The 20,709-nt window shown below is 41.4% G+C and overlaps 1 protein-coding gene across 1 annotated transcript in view; it reads left to right on the forward strand.

The window, feature by feature from the left end:
* Positions 1-887: 887 nt before the first annotated feature.
* The window catches only part of LAMC2 (laminin subunit gamma 2), a 74,495-nt gene continuing 54,673 nt past the window's right edge, over positions 888-20,709 (forward strand). Inside the window, 1 exon segment of the mRNA XM_044004858.1 lies at positions 888-978. Coding sequence (XP_043860793.1) covers positions 903-978 — 76 coding nt within the window. The 5' untranslated portion in view covers positions 888-902.

Below are 20,709 nucleotides of genomic sequence, written 5' to 3' on the forward strand. Positions count from 1 at the left end.
TCATCTTTCAATCATCTGTTTATCTATCTATTATCTATCATCATCACCACAGTCTGTCTGTCTATCTATCTATCATCTGTCTATCTGTCTATCATCTATCTATCTATCATCTATCTACCTATATCAGTTCATGCACCCCAGGTGAGTAATTCTTACTACAGTTGTATTGGAGATTACCAAATGGGAACTCTGGCTCACACTTCAGTAGCCTTATACCCCTGAGGTAGCTGCAAAACTGACATCATGCCTCTCAGATGCTTCTCAGCTGTGACCCAGGGTCTCTTCGGTATATTTCTGACCTTATCCCAGACTCCAAGCTGGAGCGATCCTTTTCTCCCACCACCTCACTCAGGACTAGATCCTGAAAGTGAACTGGGCAAAGCGGTACTTGGGAGAAGCTCATGAATTGTGAGCCGAAGAGGAGAGGCCTGAGGGAGCCGACACCCTCAAAAAGGGAGCACCCATCATCACAGCCTCTTCTCTCCTTCCTTCTCCCTCAGCCCTGTCCAGGTGTGTGCTATTTTTGTGGTTTGAGGAGGAGCACGGAGGCTGGGTTGAGGAACTTCTAAGTCTGTGTGTGCGTGTGTGTGTGAGTGAGTGTAGATGTATGTATGCTTGTCTGCCTCCCGAGGGCTGGGCCTCCTTATTCACAAGGTGAGTCACATTATGAAACACACTCTCTCTTCCTGTCAGGACTGAGTCAGGTAGAGGAGTCGATATAACCACCTGATCGGGGAAAAGGAAGACACAAGAGAAACCTGAGTGCACATCGCGGAGAGGCTCCAGCCAGCAGCCCCAGCGTACGGTGTTGGCCTCCCTGCCGTCCCTGCCGGGTCTAGGAGGCCTCCTTTGGGTCGGGGCAGCCCCAAGTCCTCCCTTCCTCCCTTCTTCCCTCCCTCGGGATGTCTCTGCTCTGGCTGAGCTGCCTCTGCCTCTCTTTCCTCCTGCCTGCAGCCCTGGGCACCTATAGGAAGGAAGGTGAGTTACGAGAGCAGGTAAAGGTTTAGTTTGATTGAGGCTGGGGCTGGGGGGAGGGGGGTTTTCTTCTTTGCTACCCGATACTGATGCAATCCTAAAGGTTCTAAATCTCTCAGGACCCTTTTGGGGGCAGACCTCTTCCCTCCCTACGCAGGGATTTCCCTGGCGTTCTGCTTGAAAGAAGGGAGAAGCGAACTTATTAGGGTGTGATTTAAAAATGTGAATCCAATCCGTAGTACCAAATGAAGGCTTTCCTTACTTTTCATAAGCTCCTTGGGTTCAGGGTCCCTTGTTTAATCAGTAACCTGCTGGTATGTAAATTCCCTTTCATTATGGATTTTTTTTTTTTAAGATTTTGGTGGGAATATTTTCTGTGGGTGTGAACCCAGAAACGATTAGGAAAAAAAAAAAACTTTTCAAGAACCCTTCTGGAATTTAAATGTCTTGTTTGGGGCAAAAAATTGGACTTTAGAATAACAACAGTACCTTACATTTGCATAACGCTTTCTACTTTTCAAAGGACTTTCACATACGCCTAGAAACTCATATTATGGTTGTGTCAGTCATGACAACATATAACGGTGTTTTATTGTCAGTGAGGAGGTTGACTGTTGGTAATTGAATACATAATTACACAGTTTGGCACGACATTGTATATTTGTGTTTCGAGTCTCAGCTCTGATATTTACTAGCTCTGTGAGGTCAGGCAAGTAATTTAAACTCTCTGGGACTCAGTTTCCTCGTCTGTAAAATAGAGATCTTAATACTGCAGTTACCAAGTTTATCAGTTTTTGTGTGGAAAATGCTTAGGCAACTTTAAAGTGCTATATTGCTGTTGATTACATGCTATTATCATCACAGCTAACATTCATTTAACACTTACACTGTGCTGAGTGCTTTACAATTATTATTTCATTTCATCCTCACAGCCACTCTATAAGGTAAGCTGTTATTATTATTGCCATTTACAGATGAGGAAACTGAGTCAGACAGAGAAAGTTTAAGTGACTTGTTCAGGGTCACACAGCTAGTGTATGAGGCTGGATTTGAACTCAGGTCTTCCTGACTCCAGGCCCCACAGTGTGGCATTTTTTGTAGTTTCAAAATACTCAGTCTGGAGGGACACATACAAGTTAGGATCTGATGTAGGATTTGAAGGTGCATCTTCCTGATTCCAAGCCTAGAACGCCATGCCACCTCCATGTATTCTAGCATAGTGTGGGAACTAAAGACCAACTCATCATCTTTGGAAGGCTAAAAATGACTTGTATTGGAGTGGTTTAGTGGACCCTTACAAAGGTGTGTTGTTTCCATTATGATTGGGATAAGGGGTCTCATCTCTGTGAAAGACATCTGTGAAGTGTCAGTACTGATGGAACTTTAGGGATTATCCAGTCCAATTACTTTATTTTACAACTGAAGAACCAAAGTTAAGTGACTTGTCCAAAGTAATACAGCTAGTGACTTGTACAAAATAATACAGCTAGTTAGTGACTTGTACAAAAAAAAATACTGCTAGTTAATGGCAGAGGATCTGGTCCTCCACTACATCTAACTATTCCTCTACCAAAAGTGGCTGATGGAAGAGGAGATTATTTTCTTTTTTTCCTTTTTCTTTCTTTCTTTCTTTTTTTTGGTGAGGCAATTGGGGTTAAGTGACTTGCCCAGGGTCACACAGCTAGTAAGTGTTAAGTGTCTAAGGCCAGATTTGAACTCAGGCACTCCTGACTCCAGGGCCGGTGCTCTATCCACTGCGCCACCTAGCTGCCCCGATTATTTTCTGTTTGATGTTCAAACACATAGGAATTGACAGTTGTGTCAAAGTTGGGTCAATACACAGTTGTATATGTGTGATTTTTGTCCACTTTGCTATATCATTCCCTATGTGTGTTTTGTGTTTTTATAAGTAACAACCAGAGGTTACTGCAGATGTGATGCTGGGAAAGTTGCTTAACCTCTCTGGGTCTCAGATTGAACCAAGTGATGCCGCAAAGTATCTTACAGCTGTGAGCTAGTGGTGTAGGTTTCAGATAATCAATGGTATATAATTGCCAAAGAAAGTGACATGGGGGGGGGGCAGCTAGGTGGCGCAGTGGATAGAGCACAGGCCCTGGAGTCAGGAGTACCTGAGTTCAAATCCAGCCTCAGACACTTAACACTTACTAGCTGTGTGACCCTGGGCAAGTCACTTAACCCCAATTGCCTCACTAAAAAAAAAAAAAAAGAAAGAAAGAAAGAAAGTGACATGGGGCCATAGATTTAGAGCTGGAAGGGATCTTAGAGTCTAAGTTCAAAACCTTTATTACACAATGAAGAAACTGAGGCCCAGAGAACTTCGATGACTTGCTCAATTGACATTGGTATAATAAGTGGCCTCTGCCACTTATTATTATGGGAGGATCTGAACCAGGTCCTTGTGATTCAAAACCAGTCCTCTTTCTTCTTTCTTTCTTTTTGTTGTTTTTGTTTGTTTGTTTTTGCCAGGCAATGAGGGTTAAGTGACTTGCCCAAGGTCACACAGCTAGTAAGGGTCAAGTGTCTGAGGACATACCTGAACTCAGGTCCTCCTGAATCCAGGGCTGGTGCTTTATCCACTGTGCCCCCTCTCTTTCTTCTTTCAACAGCTTAGAGCTAGTTATTTGTATATTGTCAAGATTTGATGGACTTCTAACATTTCTCTCTTGGAACCTAATGCAGAAAATGGAAATAGAATCAATGCCCAGGTTCACCTCATTTGTAAGAAGGGGGAGAAGGACAGGCATGGCATGAATGAGGGGAAATAATTGCTTGTCTCATGGTGGTGCCACTAGAATATCTTGGGACTATCATTGGCAAGCAGAGCTTTCCCACTTCTGCATGGGCTGGACCAATTCATTCTGGGAGGTACAAGCTGCCCCACCCTTACTGTATATGATATTATTCCCCATGGGCCACTTGCATTGCTTGTGTGATTTGACTACTTATCTCAAATATCTATAATTTCATTGGCAAATGTATTCCCATCATTGATGAAGATGCAGAGCATTGTAAGGTGATATTCCACAGTATAAAAGTATAATTATTAAATGTTTAACAAAATAAGTAAAAATACAGTAAGATATAAATAATGTTAATTTGTGGATTTTTAAGACAATATGCAGCCCACAGGAACCTGTTACTATTTGAATTTGACATCACTGCCTTAGTGGATAGTTATTGTGAGTCTTTGTGGCTTTAAAAGGGGAAACTAGGTGGCACAGTGGAGAGAGTGCCAGGTCTGGCATCAGGAAGACTCATCTTCCTGAGTTCAAATCTGGTCTCAGATCCTTACTAGATGTGTGACCTTAGGCAAATCACTTAACCCTGTTTGTCTCTGTTTCCTCATCTGTAAAATGAGCTGGAGAAGGAAATGGGAAACCACTCTAGTATCTTTGCCAAGAAAACCCCCAGTGAGGTCACAGAGAATCAAACATTATTGAAATTACTGCATAACAACAACAAGTGGATTGAAAAAAAAAGTTAATGCTTGATGGCCAGTCTTCTGACACGGAGACTTTCCATATCTAGCTAGACTGGTCCTTGGGTTTGCAACATGTACACGATCTCATTCAATCCTTATAATGGCCCTGTGAGGCAGGTGCTAATATTATTATTCCCATTTTACAGATCCAGAAACTGAGGCTCAGAAAATTTAAGGGATTTCCCCAGGATATCCTAGCTAGCAAGTGTCTGAGGTAGGATTTTAACTCAGGTCTTCCATACCTCAAGTTGAGAGTGCTACCATCTACACCATGCTTTCCCCTCTTTAAAAGCTACACAGTCCACATGTATACATTGCGTCCCATGGTAGAAGGTAAACTCCATGAAGGCAAACAGTGAACAGAGCTCTGGAATTAAAGTCAAGAAGGCCTGAATTCAAATCTCTCTCAGACACTCATTAGCTGTGTGACCCAGGACAAGTCACCTAACTGCATTCAGCCTCAGTTTCCTCCTCTGTAAAATGGGGATAGTAATAACACCTACCTCCCAAAGGTTGTTATGAGGATGAAATGAGATAATAGATGGAAAAACCTTAAAGTGCTAAAGATTATTTTTATCAATAAATACTTCACCATTAATTGATTAAAAGTGGAGTGGATCCATTTGGATTTCTCCTGGTTACTAGCAGTCTGTCTACTTATTTTTTTTAAAGTTTTTATTCATTTTGAACTTAAATACAAAAGACAAAAAAGAGACCATTTGCATGTACACAGCACAACATAAAGAGAAGATTTGATATATAACCATAAATGTCCATTTCAGATTGTTCATTTAAAAAAAAAGCAAACACTACACATTTTCAAAGCTACCCTGCTTTTCCATCCTCCCTTCTAATTTTTCTCTTGTTCTCTGCTGTGCATTTAAAATTTTTTCTCTCTCTCTCCCACCCTGCCCCAGGGAAGGCTAAAATTAAACATATCTATTGATATCTTTATATAAAATCCTATTATACATCTATTTATCAGTTCTTTCTCTGATGGTGGATAGCATCTTCCTTCATATTGGCTATGTATTCTTTCCATTTAATAGCTACCATATATATCTATATACACACTCATATATAATATGTATGTACACATATATACATGTATATGTATATATAATATTGTATATGTGTATATATCTATAATGCTTTAAGATTGGTAAAGCACTTTATATCCCACACAGTTCCATCCTAAACACACAATATATGTATGTATTTTAAATGATTCCCAGAGAAGAAAACCTGACAGTCTCTCTTGGTATTCAATTTAAGGGATAAAGAATTCTCATTGGCAGAAAATTCTCCCTTCTGTCTCTTCCATGTGTCCCTGTCTCTCTACTCATAAGGTCACCCCCCCAGCCAGCTCAGTCCCTCCTGACCTGTTGTCTGACCTATCACAATAACCCGTTAATTGGTCTCCCATCCATCCTCTATACGGATATTACCATGGTACTCCCTTGTTCAGAAAGTTCCAACTACATCCAGGAAACAACACAAACTTCTTCATGTGGCATTTAGATACCCTCGTGGTCTGGCTGCAGCTTACCTGCCTGGGCCTCTTACACTTCCTTCCTTCATTCTCTCTATGTTGCATCCAAACTGGCCTCTTGTTCTTCCACAGAAGCAACACTTCATCTCTAGTTTTGGTTCCTTTGGTCAGGCTGCCTCCTATGCCTGGAATACATTCTTTCCTCACCTCTACCTTGTATCCTTCAAGGTTCATCTCAAGTGCCACTTCCCTCATGAAACCTATCTTGATTGCCACTCTTATTCCCTACCACCCCCCAAATAACTTTGTATTTATTTTGTGTGTGTGTGTGAATGTTGTATTTAGTCATATATGTTCATATTCCACCCCCACCCCCTAGAAGGTAAGCTCCTTGAAGTCAGGGAATATTTCATTTTTTTCTGTGAACCCCTAGTACTTGGAACATAACAGATGGTCAAGAAGCTTTTTTTTTTTTGTGGAGCAATGAGGGTTAAGTGACTTGCCCAGGGTCACACAGCTAGTAAGTGTCAACTGTCTGAGGCTGTATTTGAACTCAGGTCCTCTGAATCCAGGGCTGGTTCTTTATCCACTGCACCACCTAACTGCCCCTGGTCAATAAACTCTTGTTGAATTAATCAGTGGTTAATGGATAAACCAAATCTCAGTTTCAGTAACCATAACCTAAACAGTGTTTCATCTTGCTATATCCACACACGAATATCCCTGTAACCATTCAGTGCATACCACAGGCAGTGGTTCCCAGGGATACCAATCATTTTCAGAAAAATCTTTAATCAGATAATTGAGAAAAGGTGTGCCTAAAAGTCTAAGGTTTGGCCACCTGCTTTTTGTTGCTAAGGTGTCATTATTGCAACCATCAAAAAACATTAAGAAGATAGAGTCAGAAGACATCAACACAGGGATGATGGCTAGAGACAAGAACAGAATCAAGGGGTGAATTTCAGAGAATAGTCAAGCTTAGGGAATGGAAGGAAGCAGAGAAAGTGATAGAAATAGAATGGAAACTTTTTGAGGACAAGGACTTAATAAAGGTTTTTTCAACTGAACCAATGAAATAGTGCTTGAGACGAATTGGGATAGACCATATTGGTGTGGAAGCCAAAGGGAAAAGAGAATTTGTAGAGAGAGGGGATGTTTAGCAGAATTAAATTTCAAAGAGAGATCCAGAAATAAGAATGAAGAAAAAGGTACTGAATTTGGCAATAAGGTTTGTAATCAGACAACTTTAAGAAAGTTTCAGGAGCATGGTGAAGATGGAAGCCTGATTCTAGAGGGCAGAGGAGGAAGGGGAGAGAGAGAGAGCGAGAAAGAGAGAGCGAGAGAGCAAGAGAGAGAGCGAGAGACAGAGAGAGAGAGAGAGAGAGACAGAGAGAGACAGAGAGACAGAGAGACAGAGAGACAGAGAGACAGAGACAGACACACACACACACACACACACACACACAGATAGGAAATAGAGACTGCAGACACATCCCTTACATTTACAGGGCTAGGAAACATTTCCACAGACTTCTGCATTTATCACAGAGCATAGGCTTCAGAGCTGGAAGGAACCTCAGTGATAATTGTCTTTTCTCTCTAGGAGACTGGTTTCTTATCCAGGGGTCCATGAACTTTTGTTTTGTTTTAAATTTTGACGGTCATATTTCAAAAGAATTTGTCTCCTTTGCAATCTTATGTATTTTATTTTATTCATTTGAAACATGGTTCTGAGAAGGGATCCATAGGCTTCACTAGACAGTGCCAAAGGGTTCCATGACACAAACAAGATGAAGAATCTTTGCTCTAGGATCTTATGGTCTCCAATGGGCTACTTTGGAGGAGGCACATTGATAAACAGAGAAAGAATCATGGGCATAATCATTGGCCAAGTGAACCCCTGCCTTGTAGGAGACCCAGAATGCAGTGAACACCTGAAAATCATGGAGAAAGGAGAGGGCGAGCTGAGCTGTGGTCAGAGATTAAGCGGAAAGTAAACCTACTTGGTAGTGATAAAGAGGCAAATTAAGAGTTACATTTGAAAGTAGGTTCAAAGTGTGACAGATGAAGGGAGGGACAACGAAATTTCAGAACACATCTGTAGGAGGGTGGCTAGGATGGCAAAGGGACTTGAAACCATCTTATGCAAGAACCATTTGAAGATGCTGGGATGTTTTAGTTTAGAAAAGATAAGACTTAGGGATAGGTTGGGAGGAGGGGTGGCATGTGTGGTTGGACATCAGAACTATTTTTAGCTTATTTGAATGGCTGCCATGGGACAAAGGGATTGTTATTTTCTGCTTGGCCTGAGGGAGAGAACAGGGAGGAGGCAGAAGCAAATTTCGGTTCTAAAGTTTCCAACATTTAAAGGAGACTAGGTAACCTTCCAGGCTCAACGGATAGAGTGTGGGACCTGGAGTCAGGAAAACCTGAGTTCCCATCCAGTGTTGAATACTTACTAGATGTGCGACTTTGAACAAGTCACTTAATCTTTGTTTGCCTCAGTTTTCTCATCTGTAAAATGGGGATAATGACCAGAGTTGTTGTGAAGATCAAATGAGATGATAATTGTAAAATGCTGAGGACCATGCCTGATACATAGTAAACACTATGTAAATGTTACCTATTACCATTATTTTATTGTTGTTGTTGTTGTTTTCAACATCATCATCATCGGAAAAATGAGAATAATAATAGCACCTACTTCCCCAGGTCTGTTGTGAAGATCAAATGAGATAACATATATAAAACCCTTTGCAAATCTCAAAGCATAATATAAAATTTAGCTATTATTATTATTGTTCCTTCAAGCAATAAAATGACATGATATATTGATCCATAGGGGAAATTTTTACTAAAAATTAGAGCCATTCAAAAGTAGAATGGACTGCCCCCATCCCTGGGGGACTTTTAGCAGACTGAGCAATTGCTTGTCAGCAATATTGCAGAGGACATCCCTATTCGGGCATAGTATGGATTTGATGACTTCAGAAATCCTATAATTTAAAGATATATTAATATACTATTTCCTTCTGAAATCCTAGAATTTTAAAAAAAATTAGTTAATTAATTAATTTGCTGGGCAATGAGGATTAAGTGACTTGCCCAGGGTCACACAGCTAGTGTCAAGTGTCTGAGGCCAGATTTGAACTCAGGTTCTTCTGAATCAAGGGCTGATGCTTTATCCACTGTGCTACCTAGCTGCCCCTATAATTTTAAGATATATTGGTATACTATTTACAGATATGTTGATGTCAGTTTGTGGCCATTTGCTTCAAATTTCAGCAATACTATTTTTGTCCCCTGTAGCCTTTCCTGTTCCCCTCCCAAGAGGGAAGATAGGGGACTCTTTGCCAAGGGATGAGAAACAGAATTGGGTAAGATTTTCCCCAAACTTCATAAAAAAGGAAAAAGGACCCACATGTACAAAAATATCTATAGCTACTCTTTTTTGTGGTGGCAAAGAATTGGAAATTTAGGGGATGCCCATCAACTGGGGAATGGCTAAACAAGTTGTGGTATATGAATGTAATGGAATACTATTGTGCTGTAAGAAACATTGAGCAGGTAGATTTCAGAAAAGCCTGGAAAGACTTACATGAACTGATGCTGAGTGAAATGATCAGAACCAGGAGAACATTGTACACAGTATCAGTAACATTGTGTGATGATCAAATGAGATAGACTAACTCTTCTCAGCAGTATAATGATCTAAGATAATTCCAAAGGACTCATGATACAAAATGCTCTCCACATCCAGAAAAAAACAACTGTGGAATCTAGATGCAGATTGAACCATACTGTTTCTACTTTTTTTTGTTTTGTTTTTACTTTTTTGAGGTTTTTTCCCTTTTTTTCGGATTCTTCTTTTATAACACATCTAATTCAGAAATATGTTTAATGTGATTGTACATATATGAAATATCAGATTGCTTTCTGTCTTGGGGGAATGGGGAGGGAAGGAAGGGAGGGAGAAAAATTTGAAACTGGAATCTTATAAAAAACAAATGTTGAAAACTATCTCTACATATAACTAGGAAATAATAAAATACTTTTATGATTAAAAAAAAATCCCCCCCCACTGGAAGAAATGCAAAGTCTAAAACAGACTGAAATTCCAAAGTTGGATAGCATTTCATCTCTCTGCCTTCCTGTCTCTCTCATTAGACATGACCTTGCCTAAGCTAGAGATAGGATGAGGTTGGAATGTGAGCTGGATATTAGTGGATAGGTCCATAGATTTAGTTATGCCTTTCCAACAAGTAAACAGTTCAAGGAGATGTGGAAGAATGTTGTCATTGGGTACAGCTGTGTTTATGGTAAAGTCTGGAAAATTCAAGTCAGGTTAGCAGGTTAAGATGGAAATTTTTCTCCCACTTTAGTTTGTAATGGTTCTTGAACAGTGGAAAAATCTCCTTTGAGATTGGAATTTTTTTATAATGACTAACTTGACTCCTTTCTTACTGAGTAGTATGGAAATAGGCATGTCTTAGCCTCTGGCATCCTCTTTTTTAGTCATGAATGAAGTTTATTAGATCATGTCACCATTACTGTACTGAGGAGTAATATAGCCTCCAGATAGATGACATAATGAGCAGTTGAGCTCCAACCAAAGACAAAATTTAGTGTATTTCTGGGTGTGTAATTCTATGTCTGTCGGTGTCTTTGACCCAAATGAAGGTGTTCATATCATAGTTCTTGAACAAAGTCTAGGAATGGGCTGGCTTTGGATTAAAAGACTTACTTAGTATCTTTGTGACCCTGGAAGATTACCTAACCTCCTTGGGCTTTTGTTCTCTCATATGTAAAGGGATAACCTCCAAGTAGATAACCTTTAAGATTCTTTCTAGCTCCAAAGTTGTGATGCTGTCTTTTCACTGGCCAATTTCTTACCCCAAACTGGATCCCTTCTTCCTTCAGAGTGGGAGGAATGTGATCTTTGACCTGCCCCTATGCTGGGAGACTTGAATCATGTTAAAATAAACTGTATTGGAATAAAAAAAGAGCTAATTCCATCAGAGTTGATCATTGCCACAGTGTTGCTGTTACTATATACAATGTTCTCCTGGTTCTGCTCACTTCATTCAGCATCAGTTTGTATAAGTCTTTCCAGGTTTTTCTGAAATCAGCCTGCTCATAATTTCTTCCATCGTAATAGTATTCTATTACATTCATATACCACAACTTCTTCAGCAATTCCCCAGTTGATGAATATCCTTTCCATTTCCAATTCTTTGTCGTTCTTCATCTATTCTTGGAACATTTGCTGTGTTTAGCCAAAGTATTTCCAATTTTACAGACTGAGAAACTGAAAGTGAACAATTTCTGAGTTGAACAGGGTTATGCAAGTCAGAGGCAGGACCAAGACTGGAACTCAGAACTCATGAATCTTCATCTAGGGTTCTTTCTGCCATCTTGTCTCAGTTCAAAACAACATAATTCAGGAAACATTTATGAGCATTTATGATGTGTAAGGCTCTGAGCAAAACACTCTGTGTGTGCATGCAAAGATTAATAAGAGATAGCCTAGGGCGGCTAGGTGGCACAGGGGATAGAGCACTGGCCCTGGAGTCAGGAGTACCTGAGTTCAAATCCAGCCTCAGACACTTAACACTTACTAGCTGTGTGACCCTGGGCAAGTCATTTAACCCCACTTGCCTCACTAAAAAAATAAAGGAAGAAGAAGAAGAAGAAGAAGAAGAAGAGGAGGAGGAGGAGATAGTGTGACCTTAAGCAGCCTATAGTCTAGTAAGGGAGATAAAATGTGCACAGAGAACTACAATACAATGAGATCAGTGCTATACTTGGCTTCCCACCTTATCACTCAGTTGAAATAGCTCTTTCCAATGATCTTTTAATTGACAAAGGACCTCATCTTGTTTCTCACACTTTGATCTCTCAGCATCTTTTGAGACTGTTGACCACTCTCTCCTAATGGATATTTTTCTCTTTTCATGACACCCATCTCTCTGTCAGTCAGTTAGTAAATAAGCATTTATTAAGTGCTTACTAAGTGGTAGACATTGTGATAAGCTCCCTCCTAGCAACCTGATTACTCCTCCCTCTTTTTCTCCTTTTCTGATTTACCACCTATCAGTGTTGTTGTTCAGTTGAGTCAGATTTTTTATGACTCCTTTTGGGGTTTTCTTGGCAAAGATACTGGAGTGGTTTGCTATTTCCTTCTCCAGCTCATTTTATAGATTTGAAGAATTGAGGCAAACATGGTTTAGTGACTTGTCCAGGGTCACAAAGTAGTAAGTGTCTGAGGCATATTTGAACCCAGGTCTTCCTGACTCCAGTCCCTAGTGCTCTATCTACTTCACCACCTATCTGTCTTCTTGCACTAGACTGCCTACAATGTACTACTCCCTTATCACCAACTCTTTAAATTCCTGGTTTCCTTTAAGACTTCACCCAAGAGCCATATCTCCCGGAAGCCTTTCCTATCTCCTCAGCTGCTAGTGCCCTGCCTTCTGAAGATGCAAAATCAAAATAAAACATTCTTTTCCCTCACAGGAATTTGTATTCTACTGAGGGAAAAGGGACACATACTGTACATTTATAAGTAAATACAAAAAAAAAATAATTTCAAGGGGGAGAACCCAGGTCTAACATGAAGTGCGTTTGTTAATAGTGGACATGGATTGCAGAGAACACAATGGAAGGGTAGAGAAGACTGGAAGAGGGACAAAGGAGGGATGAGGCTGACATGGACGTGGGGATGCCAGGAGTGGTGTGAACCCAAAAGCATCTTCAGCCTAGGCAGCCTTTAAATCACAAGGTCTCTGGGTTGAGTCAGAGGGTAGTAGACTATCAACTATCACAGTTGCAAAGTTACAGTTAATTGAGAACACTCCCGAGAAAGATGTGGAAAGGAAAGTACTTTATGTAAGAGTAGATGTATTTCTGGTCCTCAGTCCCATGCCTCTGCCTGGAATTCCAAAGAGACTCAGAAGCCCTAGGGCCATATTGGTTATAGGAAGGTTAAGGCAAGGTTCAGAAGGTCAACCTTGTGGCAGTGTCACCTCAATGCTGAGCAGATTATCCTAAGAGGGTCTTTGTTCCTGGACTGGTGGCTGTAGTTGAGTGAGAGGTGTGATAGGGCAGTTATCCCTTCTGTCCCATCTATCCTTGGTTATTCAGATCTACTGTCTTATCTGCTGTTCTGCACAAAAAAGACACTCCATTTCTCATTTGCAAAAGTTGCTCAGTTTTTATGGGGGGAGGGGGAAATCACCCCCAAATCAACCAGTTAATGGACTTTTCTGAATTTAGCCGGGACAGTCTCTCTACCATGTTTGTCCTTAAAGCCTTTTCAACTTGATATGATTTGTAGGGGTTTTGCTCTGCTACTACTGCCTTTGAGAACCTCAAATCATCTCCATCCTATGCTGAGGAATTAATGTAGGCCTTTAGTGGAAGGTGGGTTCTTTAAGGAGTACAAAGTGCTTTTTGAGTGCAGAGGAGTCAGAGATTCCTTCAGAGTAGGGGGAATAGAGATGGCTTCCTGGAGAATATGGACATTTGAACTAGGCCACGTAGGATGTGTAGACTTTGGTGGAAACTGGGAGAGAAAAGAGAAAGGTACGGATTGGCTCTTCAGGGCAGAAGGAATAGCATGAGCAGAGAAATCAAGGTAAGGAAGCCTGGAGTGAGTTTGGAGAACAGCAGTAGACCAGTTGGCTAGAACAGAGAATGTAAACTCCCTGAGGGCAGGGATTATTTCATTTGTCTTTGTAACCCAACCCTGAGCATAGTGTCTGGCACATAGTAGGAGCTTGTTGACTAAGTTGGTTGAGTAGAGCAATCCCTGACAGATGGCATACACATCTTTAAGAGGAAAGGTTATTGAGGGGTAGAAACAGTGATCTAGAAATTATGGATCGAGAATTCTGGCAACCTCTCCTTTGAGGTCAGAGCAGGGAGAGAAGAAATACCATGATAATAACACCTTCTCTGCGTATTCCTAGTGTTTATGTAAAATTTTATTTTAATCCATTTTCAAGTTTTCCCAAGATGTTCGTCCAGCTAAAGAAAATAGACTTTATCTAAAGCTAAGGCATCAAAGCCGCAGTTATTAGATTCTTTGTAGAAGTAACGGAAGTGACCTTTCTCTAAAGAACCACTGCCACCCCCCCCCCACCCAAAACAGAGCTTTTAACGAGCTCAAAACATAAAGGGTTAATGTCAAGCACGAAACCTGCTTGGTGAGATGGAGGATGTTGACTAGAGAATGACCACAAATGATTATGTCTCCTCCCTAATTTGCCCCTTCCATGTTTGTTGGAAAGGAATAACCAATCCTAAATAGAACAAGTGACTCAGTCCATAATGAGCAATTGAAGAACATCTGTTTCATATCAGTGCACTTGGTCCTCAAGAAGTATCCAGTCTAGGAGGCAGCTAGGTGGTGCAGTGGACCAAAGCTCCAGCCCCGGATTCAGAAGGACCTGAGTTCTAATCCACCCTCAGACCACATTGACACTTACTAGCTGCGTGACCCTGGGCAAGTCACTTAACCCTCATTGCCCTGAAAAAAATATATACTGTCTAGTAGGGAGGATGATATTCATTTTCAACAAACATTTATTAAGGACTTAGTATATGCCAAAGAAGGCACTGTTCAGGCTCAGCAGAAACCAATGACAAAAAATGAAGTTCCTCCCCTGTCCTCAAAGAGATTATATTTTACTGATGGCATGGACAGGTAAGTAAATCTACAATAATTTAATCTAACACTAATTAATTAAATTAATTCAAACTGGATGGACCCAAGGGTGCCAAATAACATAAAAATGCACTTAGTCCTTCAAAGTATTCTTAAGTTCTGGTCTTTCTATTAAGCAGCATACCTTGTATTTTCACCCAGGACTTCTAAGTCCCAAACCAACACTCTTTACTCTAGATTTCACTGGTAAACTGGGGCCGATCCATACAGAGCCTTGTATACTAAGCTTAGGAGTTTAATTTTCCCCCCCTTTTTCTTATGTCTTATGTATCCTGGTATCTTTCAGGTCCTAGTCAGTTTCACTGCTGATGTACCAGCCTCAGTTTCCAGTGAAGTAAGCTTGTACACATACTTGCTACTGTTTCAAGCCACTCTTGTTCCTACTTATGGTCCCGCAGGGTCTCAGCATTTGAAAGATCCCACTTCAGAGTCAGTTAGACATGGCCAGGGACTGACAAGTAGTAGCAACTTACATGGTTTCCATCATTGCTTGAGTCAATGAAGTTACCCTGACCAATGAAGAGATGGAGTCTTCAAATGTGAGGCTATTCTTACACTAGAAGTAGAACATGGGGAGTGACACATTGTAGCATTAGTGGGCCTGTGTAACCAAGGTTTATTCATTCCTCTTGCTTACTCCTACTTCCTGGTCAGGGATATCAAGTTCCAATACTCTTTTAAAAGCCCTGATTGTTTCTATTCATAGTTGTGACATAACTTAACACTCTTGAGAAGTGTAGTTTAGCTTCCTAGTGCATTGCCCGTGGGGCAATACTGGAAGGAATCATCCCTTTCAGATGACTGCCCAACCTATTTTTTAAGATGATGACACCCCATACTCCCTTGTTATGTAGTAAAAAAATATGAAAGTTTTTTTTAACAGTCGGTTAGGATAATTGAAAGACACCAGTTTTTCTTTAAGGACCACCCTTTCTGGGAGGAGACCAATGGCATGAGCTACGCACGCCAGTGCGCCTAGCTCCGCATGTCAGACTGCCTGCTGTGCACTCGACTTCCGGGGTGCGAGCTGAAAAGGCAGGAGAGAACGGAAGTGGGGCTTTTTTCTGCTCCGCTGGTCTCCTGGCTGCGCTGCACAGACAGACTCGGACTGGAGTTTGACTTGGCCTGGTCTCTCGGTTTAACAGCAGCGCCTTGACTCGGTCTCTCTCCCCAAAAGTGGCCTCGGTTTTGGTGAGTTTTATACAGAATATAGACTAAGCCTAGACTTAAGACGATTTGTATTGTATTTCTATTTTCCTATCCTTCTAATCAACATCACCTTGTGACTACCATACAATAAAGGGCTCTACCTAGAAAAACCAGAAGCTTCTTCCATTTACTAGTCTGGGAGATAAATTAAGGGAAAAAGTTAAGTAGGGGAGATTTATGATCTAATATCCAATTTTAATCTCACAGTTTGGCGACCCCTGAAGGGATCTTAAGGACCCTCCCCCTCCCTAGTTTGGCCATGAGCCCACCTAATTTAGTGGTACTTTCTCTTAAATACCCCCCACTGACTTTGCCTCATTTGCCTAATCTCCCTTGCTTTAAGCCTCTAAAAGTCTTGCTTTAAACAGAAAAGCCAGCCAGTTTAAAGGGCAAGATGTTGATTATACCATAAATGAACACATAATAGGCATTCTAATGAACTTAGCAGGTCACCCTATACTCAATAAACTCCAGTAGTCCCCAGTTTCATCCAGGAGCAATATAAAACATGTTTGACTTTAAGCTCTTCCTAAACCTGCCCCATCACCCCCATCTCCACATTTCTGGTCTTCTTCACTTAACATACCCCTATATATGCTTCCATCCAGTGACACTGGCCTCCTGTTGTTCTTCACACATGACACTCCATCACTCAACTCTCTAGCTGTCTCTATGCCTGGAAATGCTCTCGACCTCATCTCTGATCTCCTTGGCTTCCTTCAAGTCTCACCTAAAGTTCCATCTTGTACAGGAAGCCTTTCCAGTCTCCTTTCTTAGTGCCTTCCCTCTGAACTACTCTCCACTTTATTCTCCATCTATCTTGTTTGTACACAGCTGTTTGCACATTGTTTTCCCTCATTAGACTATGAACTCTTGAGAGCAGGGACTGGGTTTGACTTTGCACAGAACTTAGCATAATGCCTTGGCATATTTGTTGAGTTGTTTCATCCTGGTGTCTGATTTTTCCTAAGCTCATTTCGGTTTTCTCGGGAAAAGATGCTCAAGTGGTTTGTCATCCTTCTCCAGCTCATTTTAGAGATAAAGAACCAAGGCAAAAAAGATTAAGTGACTTGCCCAGAGTCACACAGCTAGTAAGTGTCTGAGGCTGGATTTGAACTGGAAGATGAATCTTTCTGATTTCAGGCCTGGCGCTCCCACCCACTGCTGGCACCTATGTGACCCACCTGGCATAAAGTAGGTGCTTATTGCTTGTTGACTTTTTGGCTTTACTTGAGATATCCCTTACTATGTTCAAAGAACTGGTCGTTCAGCTGAGTACAGACACCAATACCTATCCCAGTCTTCTACGGCAGCTTTAGAGACTTAGAGCCCTTCACAAAAGGCCTTGACCTCTAAAGCTAACAATAATAGGCCTTGATTACTGATGCATTCTAATTCACATTTAATTGTTAATTAAAGGAAGATCTAATGGAGACACCTGGAGGCATGGGGAGTGGGTTAGGAAGAGAAGGCAGGAAGGAAGTTGTGTTTCTTCTGGCTCTGACACTGCTTGCTAGCAGGAGAGATCACTGGGCCTCAGACGTTCTTTAGGTCACAGCAGGAGGAAGGGGGTTGATGATCCCATGAGATGCTACCCTCCAGGCCTTGGCACAGTAGGTTATGGTGAGATCTCATCATTCTTTGTTTTGGTATCTTGTGGATATTTGGGTTGTGCTCTCTCTAGATCAAGGCTGCTGGGTGATGCAGGTAATGAATGACCACAGGTGATCACTAGATCAGAGATTTAGGGTTGGGAGAAATCTTGGAAGTTCTCAAATGCAAACCCTAATTTTTACAGATGTAGAAACTGAGTCTGGGAGAAGTGAAGCAACTTTGAACTTAGGTCTTTGTGACTCCAAGCCTAGGTCTCCCAAGCCTACTCCACTACTTGCTATCTTGCTCAGACATTCCTGATTGGTTTCCCGTCTCTGGGTGGGTTGTGGACAGGGAGTTGTCAGGAGTTGGTTAGAGAGGCCTGATTGAGTAAAACACCAGTTGTGAATTTCCTTTGTGGAAGAGTACAGATACAGGAGATACCACTAAAGGGATGAGGTCTGGATGCCAGGGAGGAGAAAGGGAGCATGTCTAGAGTAAAGTCATTTCCCCCAATCCTTATGGCATCTCATACTGCATACAAATTCCCAACACATTTTTAAACCATAACCTGCATATTTGCAGATTTATTGGTGACAGTAATTCAATTCATTATTCATGATATGTCTCTTTCAAAGTCAAAACCATCACATCCTTGAACAAAAACATACAGTACTAAAGAGTTAGAAAATGCCTAAGGAGAAAGATTTGTTTAGTTGGTAAAATGTCAGGAATGATTAGGGAAGAGGTGAATTGTTTTTACACATAAACAACCATATTTGTGAGTACAATCCGATGATTTAATCTTTTTTGCAACAAATATCTTTTTGAAACTTAGCACTAAAATGAAGTTAAAGTAAAAAAATCAAGTCCCGCCTTCTTTGTGCTCTTCATTAACAGTATTCTTCTCTTAATCCTCACTTGTCACTTCCAATTGGCTTGGAATTCTGGACTCTCCTTTATTCCAATTTGAAATAATGAATGTTTATTAATATATCTTGTTTTTTATAACACCTAGTTTTCCCCTGCAAGCTTCTTCCTCGGGCAGATAGGTGGCTCTTGGATAGAGTGCCAAGCCTGGAGTCTGGACAGACTCATCTTCCTGAGTTCAAATCCAGCCTCAGACACTTAATAGCTGTGTGACTTTGGGCAAGTCACTTAACCCTGTTTGCCTTAGCTCCTCATTTGTACCATGAGCTGTGAGAAGAACTGGCAAACCACCCCAGTATCTTTGCCAAGAGAACCTTAAGTGGGGTCATGAAGAGTTGGACACAACTGAACAACAAAACAACTTCTTCCTTCTCTCCAAGAGAGCCACCACATTCCAAATGCTTTTCAAATGGTACACGATGCTAATTGTTGTAAGCCATCTATAAATTTCATCCTTTGTGTATCTATTTTTTGAATACTTAGTCAAATGTCCTCTTTACTTACTCATTTCCCCCCATTGTGAAAATTCCATAGAATTTGTTTGTCAGCCCAATGTCCAAAGGAGGTTCCCCACCTGCAATTCTGACTGAATAAGATGCAGAAGTAAAAACATTTCTCAGTAAGCTGATCGAAGTTGATTAAACGGATCATTGATGTCGAACTGGCAGGGATCTCAGAGGCCATCTAGTTCAGTACTTCCCATTTTAAAACTGAGACAGTTGAGACTGGGCAGTGTTGAACATTCAAGATCACATGGAGGGGGGCAGCTAAGTAGCACAGTGGATAGAGCACTGGCCTGGATTCAGGAGGACCTGAGTTCAAATCTAGCCTTAGGACACTTGACACTTACTAGCTGTGTGACCCTGGGCAAGTCACTTAACCCTCATTACCTCGCTAAAAAAAATAAAATACAAATAAAAAGTCACATAGAGAAGTGTTAGGCAAGAGTTTTTCTCACTCCTGCATTAGTACAATTTCCACCCATACTATGCAAAGGAGGGCAAGACATACTAGCTTACACCTCCAATTTTAAAATTAAAGATTAGTTTAGGGGGCAGCCTAGGTGGTGCAGTGGATAGAGCCCTGGCCCCTGGATTCAGGAGGACTTGAGTTCAAATCCACCCTCAGACACTTGCCACTTACTAGCTGTGTAACCCTGGGCAAGTCACTTAACCCTTATTGCCCTGAAAAAAAATCAGTTTAAATTAAAGCAACTTTCAGCATCCGTTCTTCAGACTCAATAAGGTACCTGAAACAATACCTTAACTCAAAGAAAGAGAAAATTCCCTTTCAAAGGATTTAGCAGTGGAAGTTTCTGGTTAGGAAGGACAGATCTTTAGTCTTAGGGCAACTGCTTCTTTGCTCATCTACCTCACTGACCCATCTATTTTACCTCTCTCTCTCCTGATGCTGTAGCCTAAAGGAGTCAGAAGAAATAAGAATAGGGAGAAAGCTCAAAGGGACAGGGGCACGGAAGACTGGAAAAGTATCTAGATGCGGGGGCAGCAGGTGGCGCAATGGATAAGCACTGACCCTGGATTCAGGAGGACCTGAGTTCAAATCCGGCCTCAGACACTTGGGACACTTACTAGGCTGTGTGACCCTAGGCAAGTCACTTAACCCCCATAGCCCCGCAAAAAAAAGTATGTAGAAGCTTGTGAGAGTTGAACATTGAAGAGAGGCAGCTTCTTCATCCCTGATAGGGGTGCGCGTGACCAAGAATTGTTTTAGGGAGGTTTGGTAGCCAGCTCCCTTCTAAGTAAGGAGACATGTGCTTTTATCCCCTCAACATGATTTCATGCTCCGATTCATCTTTCAGGAAGATTAAGGGGAGAACCACAGCATGACGTTGCTGCTTCTCTCCTATTAACTCAGAACGATGCTAAGTCGTACTAAGCAGAGTTCTGTGTAATCTTTAGCCGGCACACCCCGGTCGTCAGGTTCAACATGCCATTTGAATTCAAACGTCTGAGATAGTCCCTCAAACCTGGCCAAGTAACTACCTGCCAAGAATCCAGATAAATACAAACCTATCTCACAGTCTCCCTTCCCCCCATAGAACATGCTGTCCAGCTCCAGCCTCACAGATGGATGGTCCTCACTCCTCTCTCTACAATGTTGATTACTGTTGCTGGAAGCATCTGCCTAAAACAAATCCCCTTGTATTTATCAAATCCCCCCTTAGACTTCTTGTTGGAAAATGTCAATTTTCTTCTTGCCACCCCTCCCACCCCAATCCCAACATAAGCCTGTGTGGAAAGAGGACTCATCCCACTGAAT

The sequence above is a fragment of the Dromiciops gliroides genome, chromosome 4 (genome assembly GCF_019393635.1).
Source record: "Dromiciops gliroides isolate mDroGli1 chromosome 4, mDroGli1.pri, whole genome shotgun sequence".
Classification (NCBI taxonomy): Eukaryota; Metazoa; Chordata; class Mammalia; order Microbiotheria; family Microbiotheriidae; genus Dromiciops; species Dromiciops gliroides.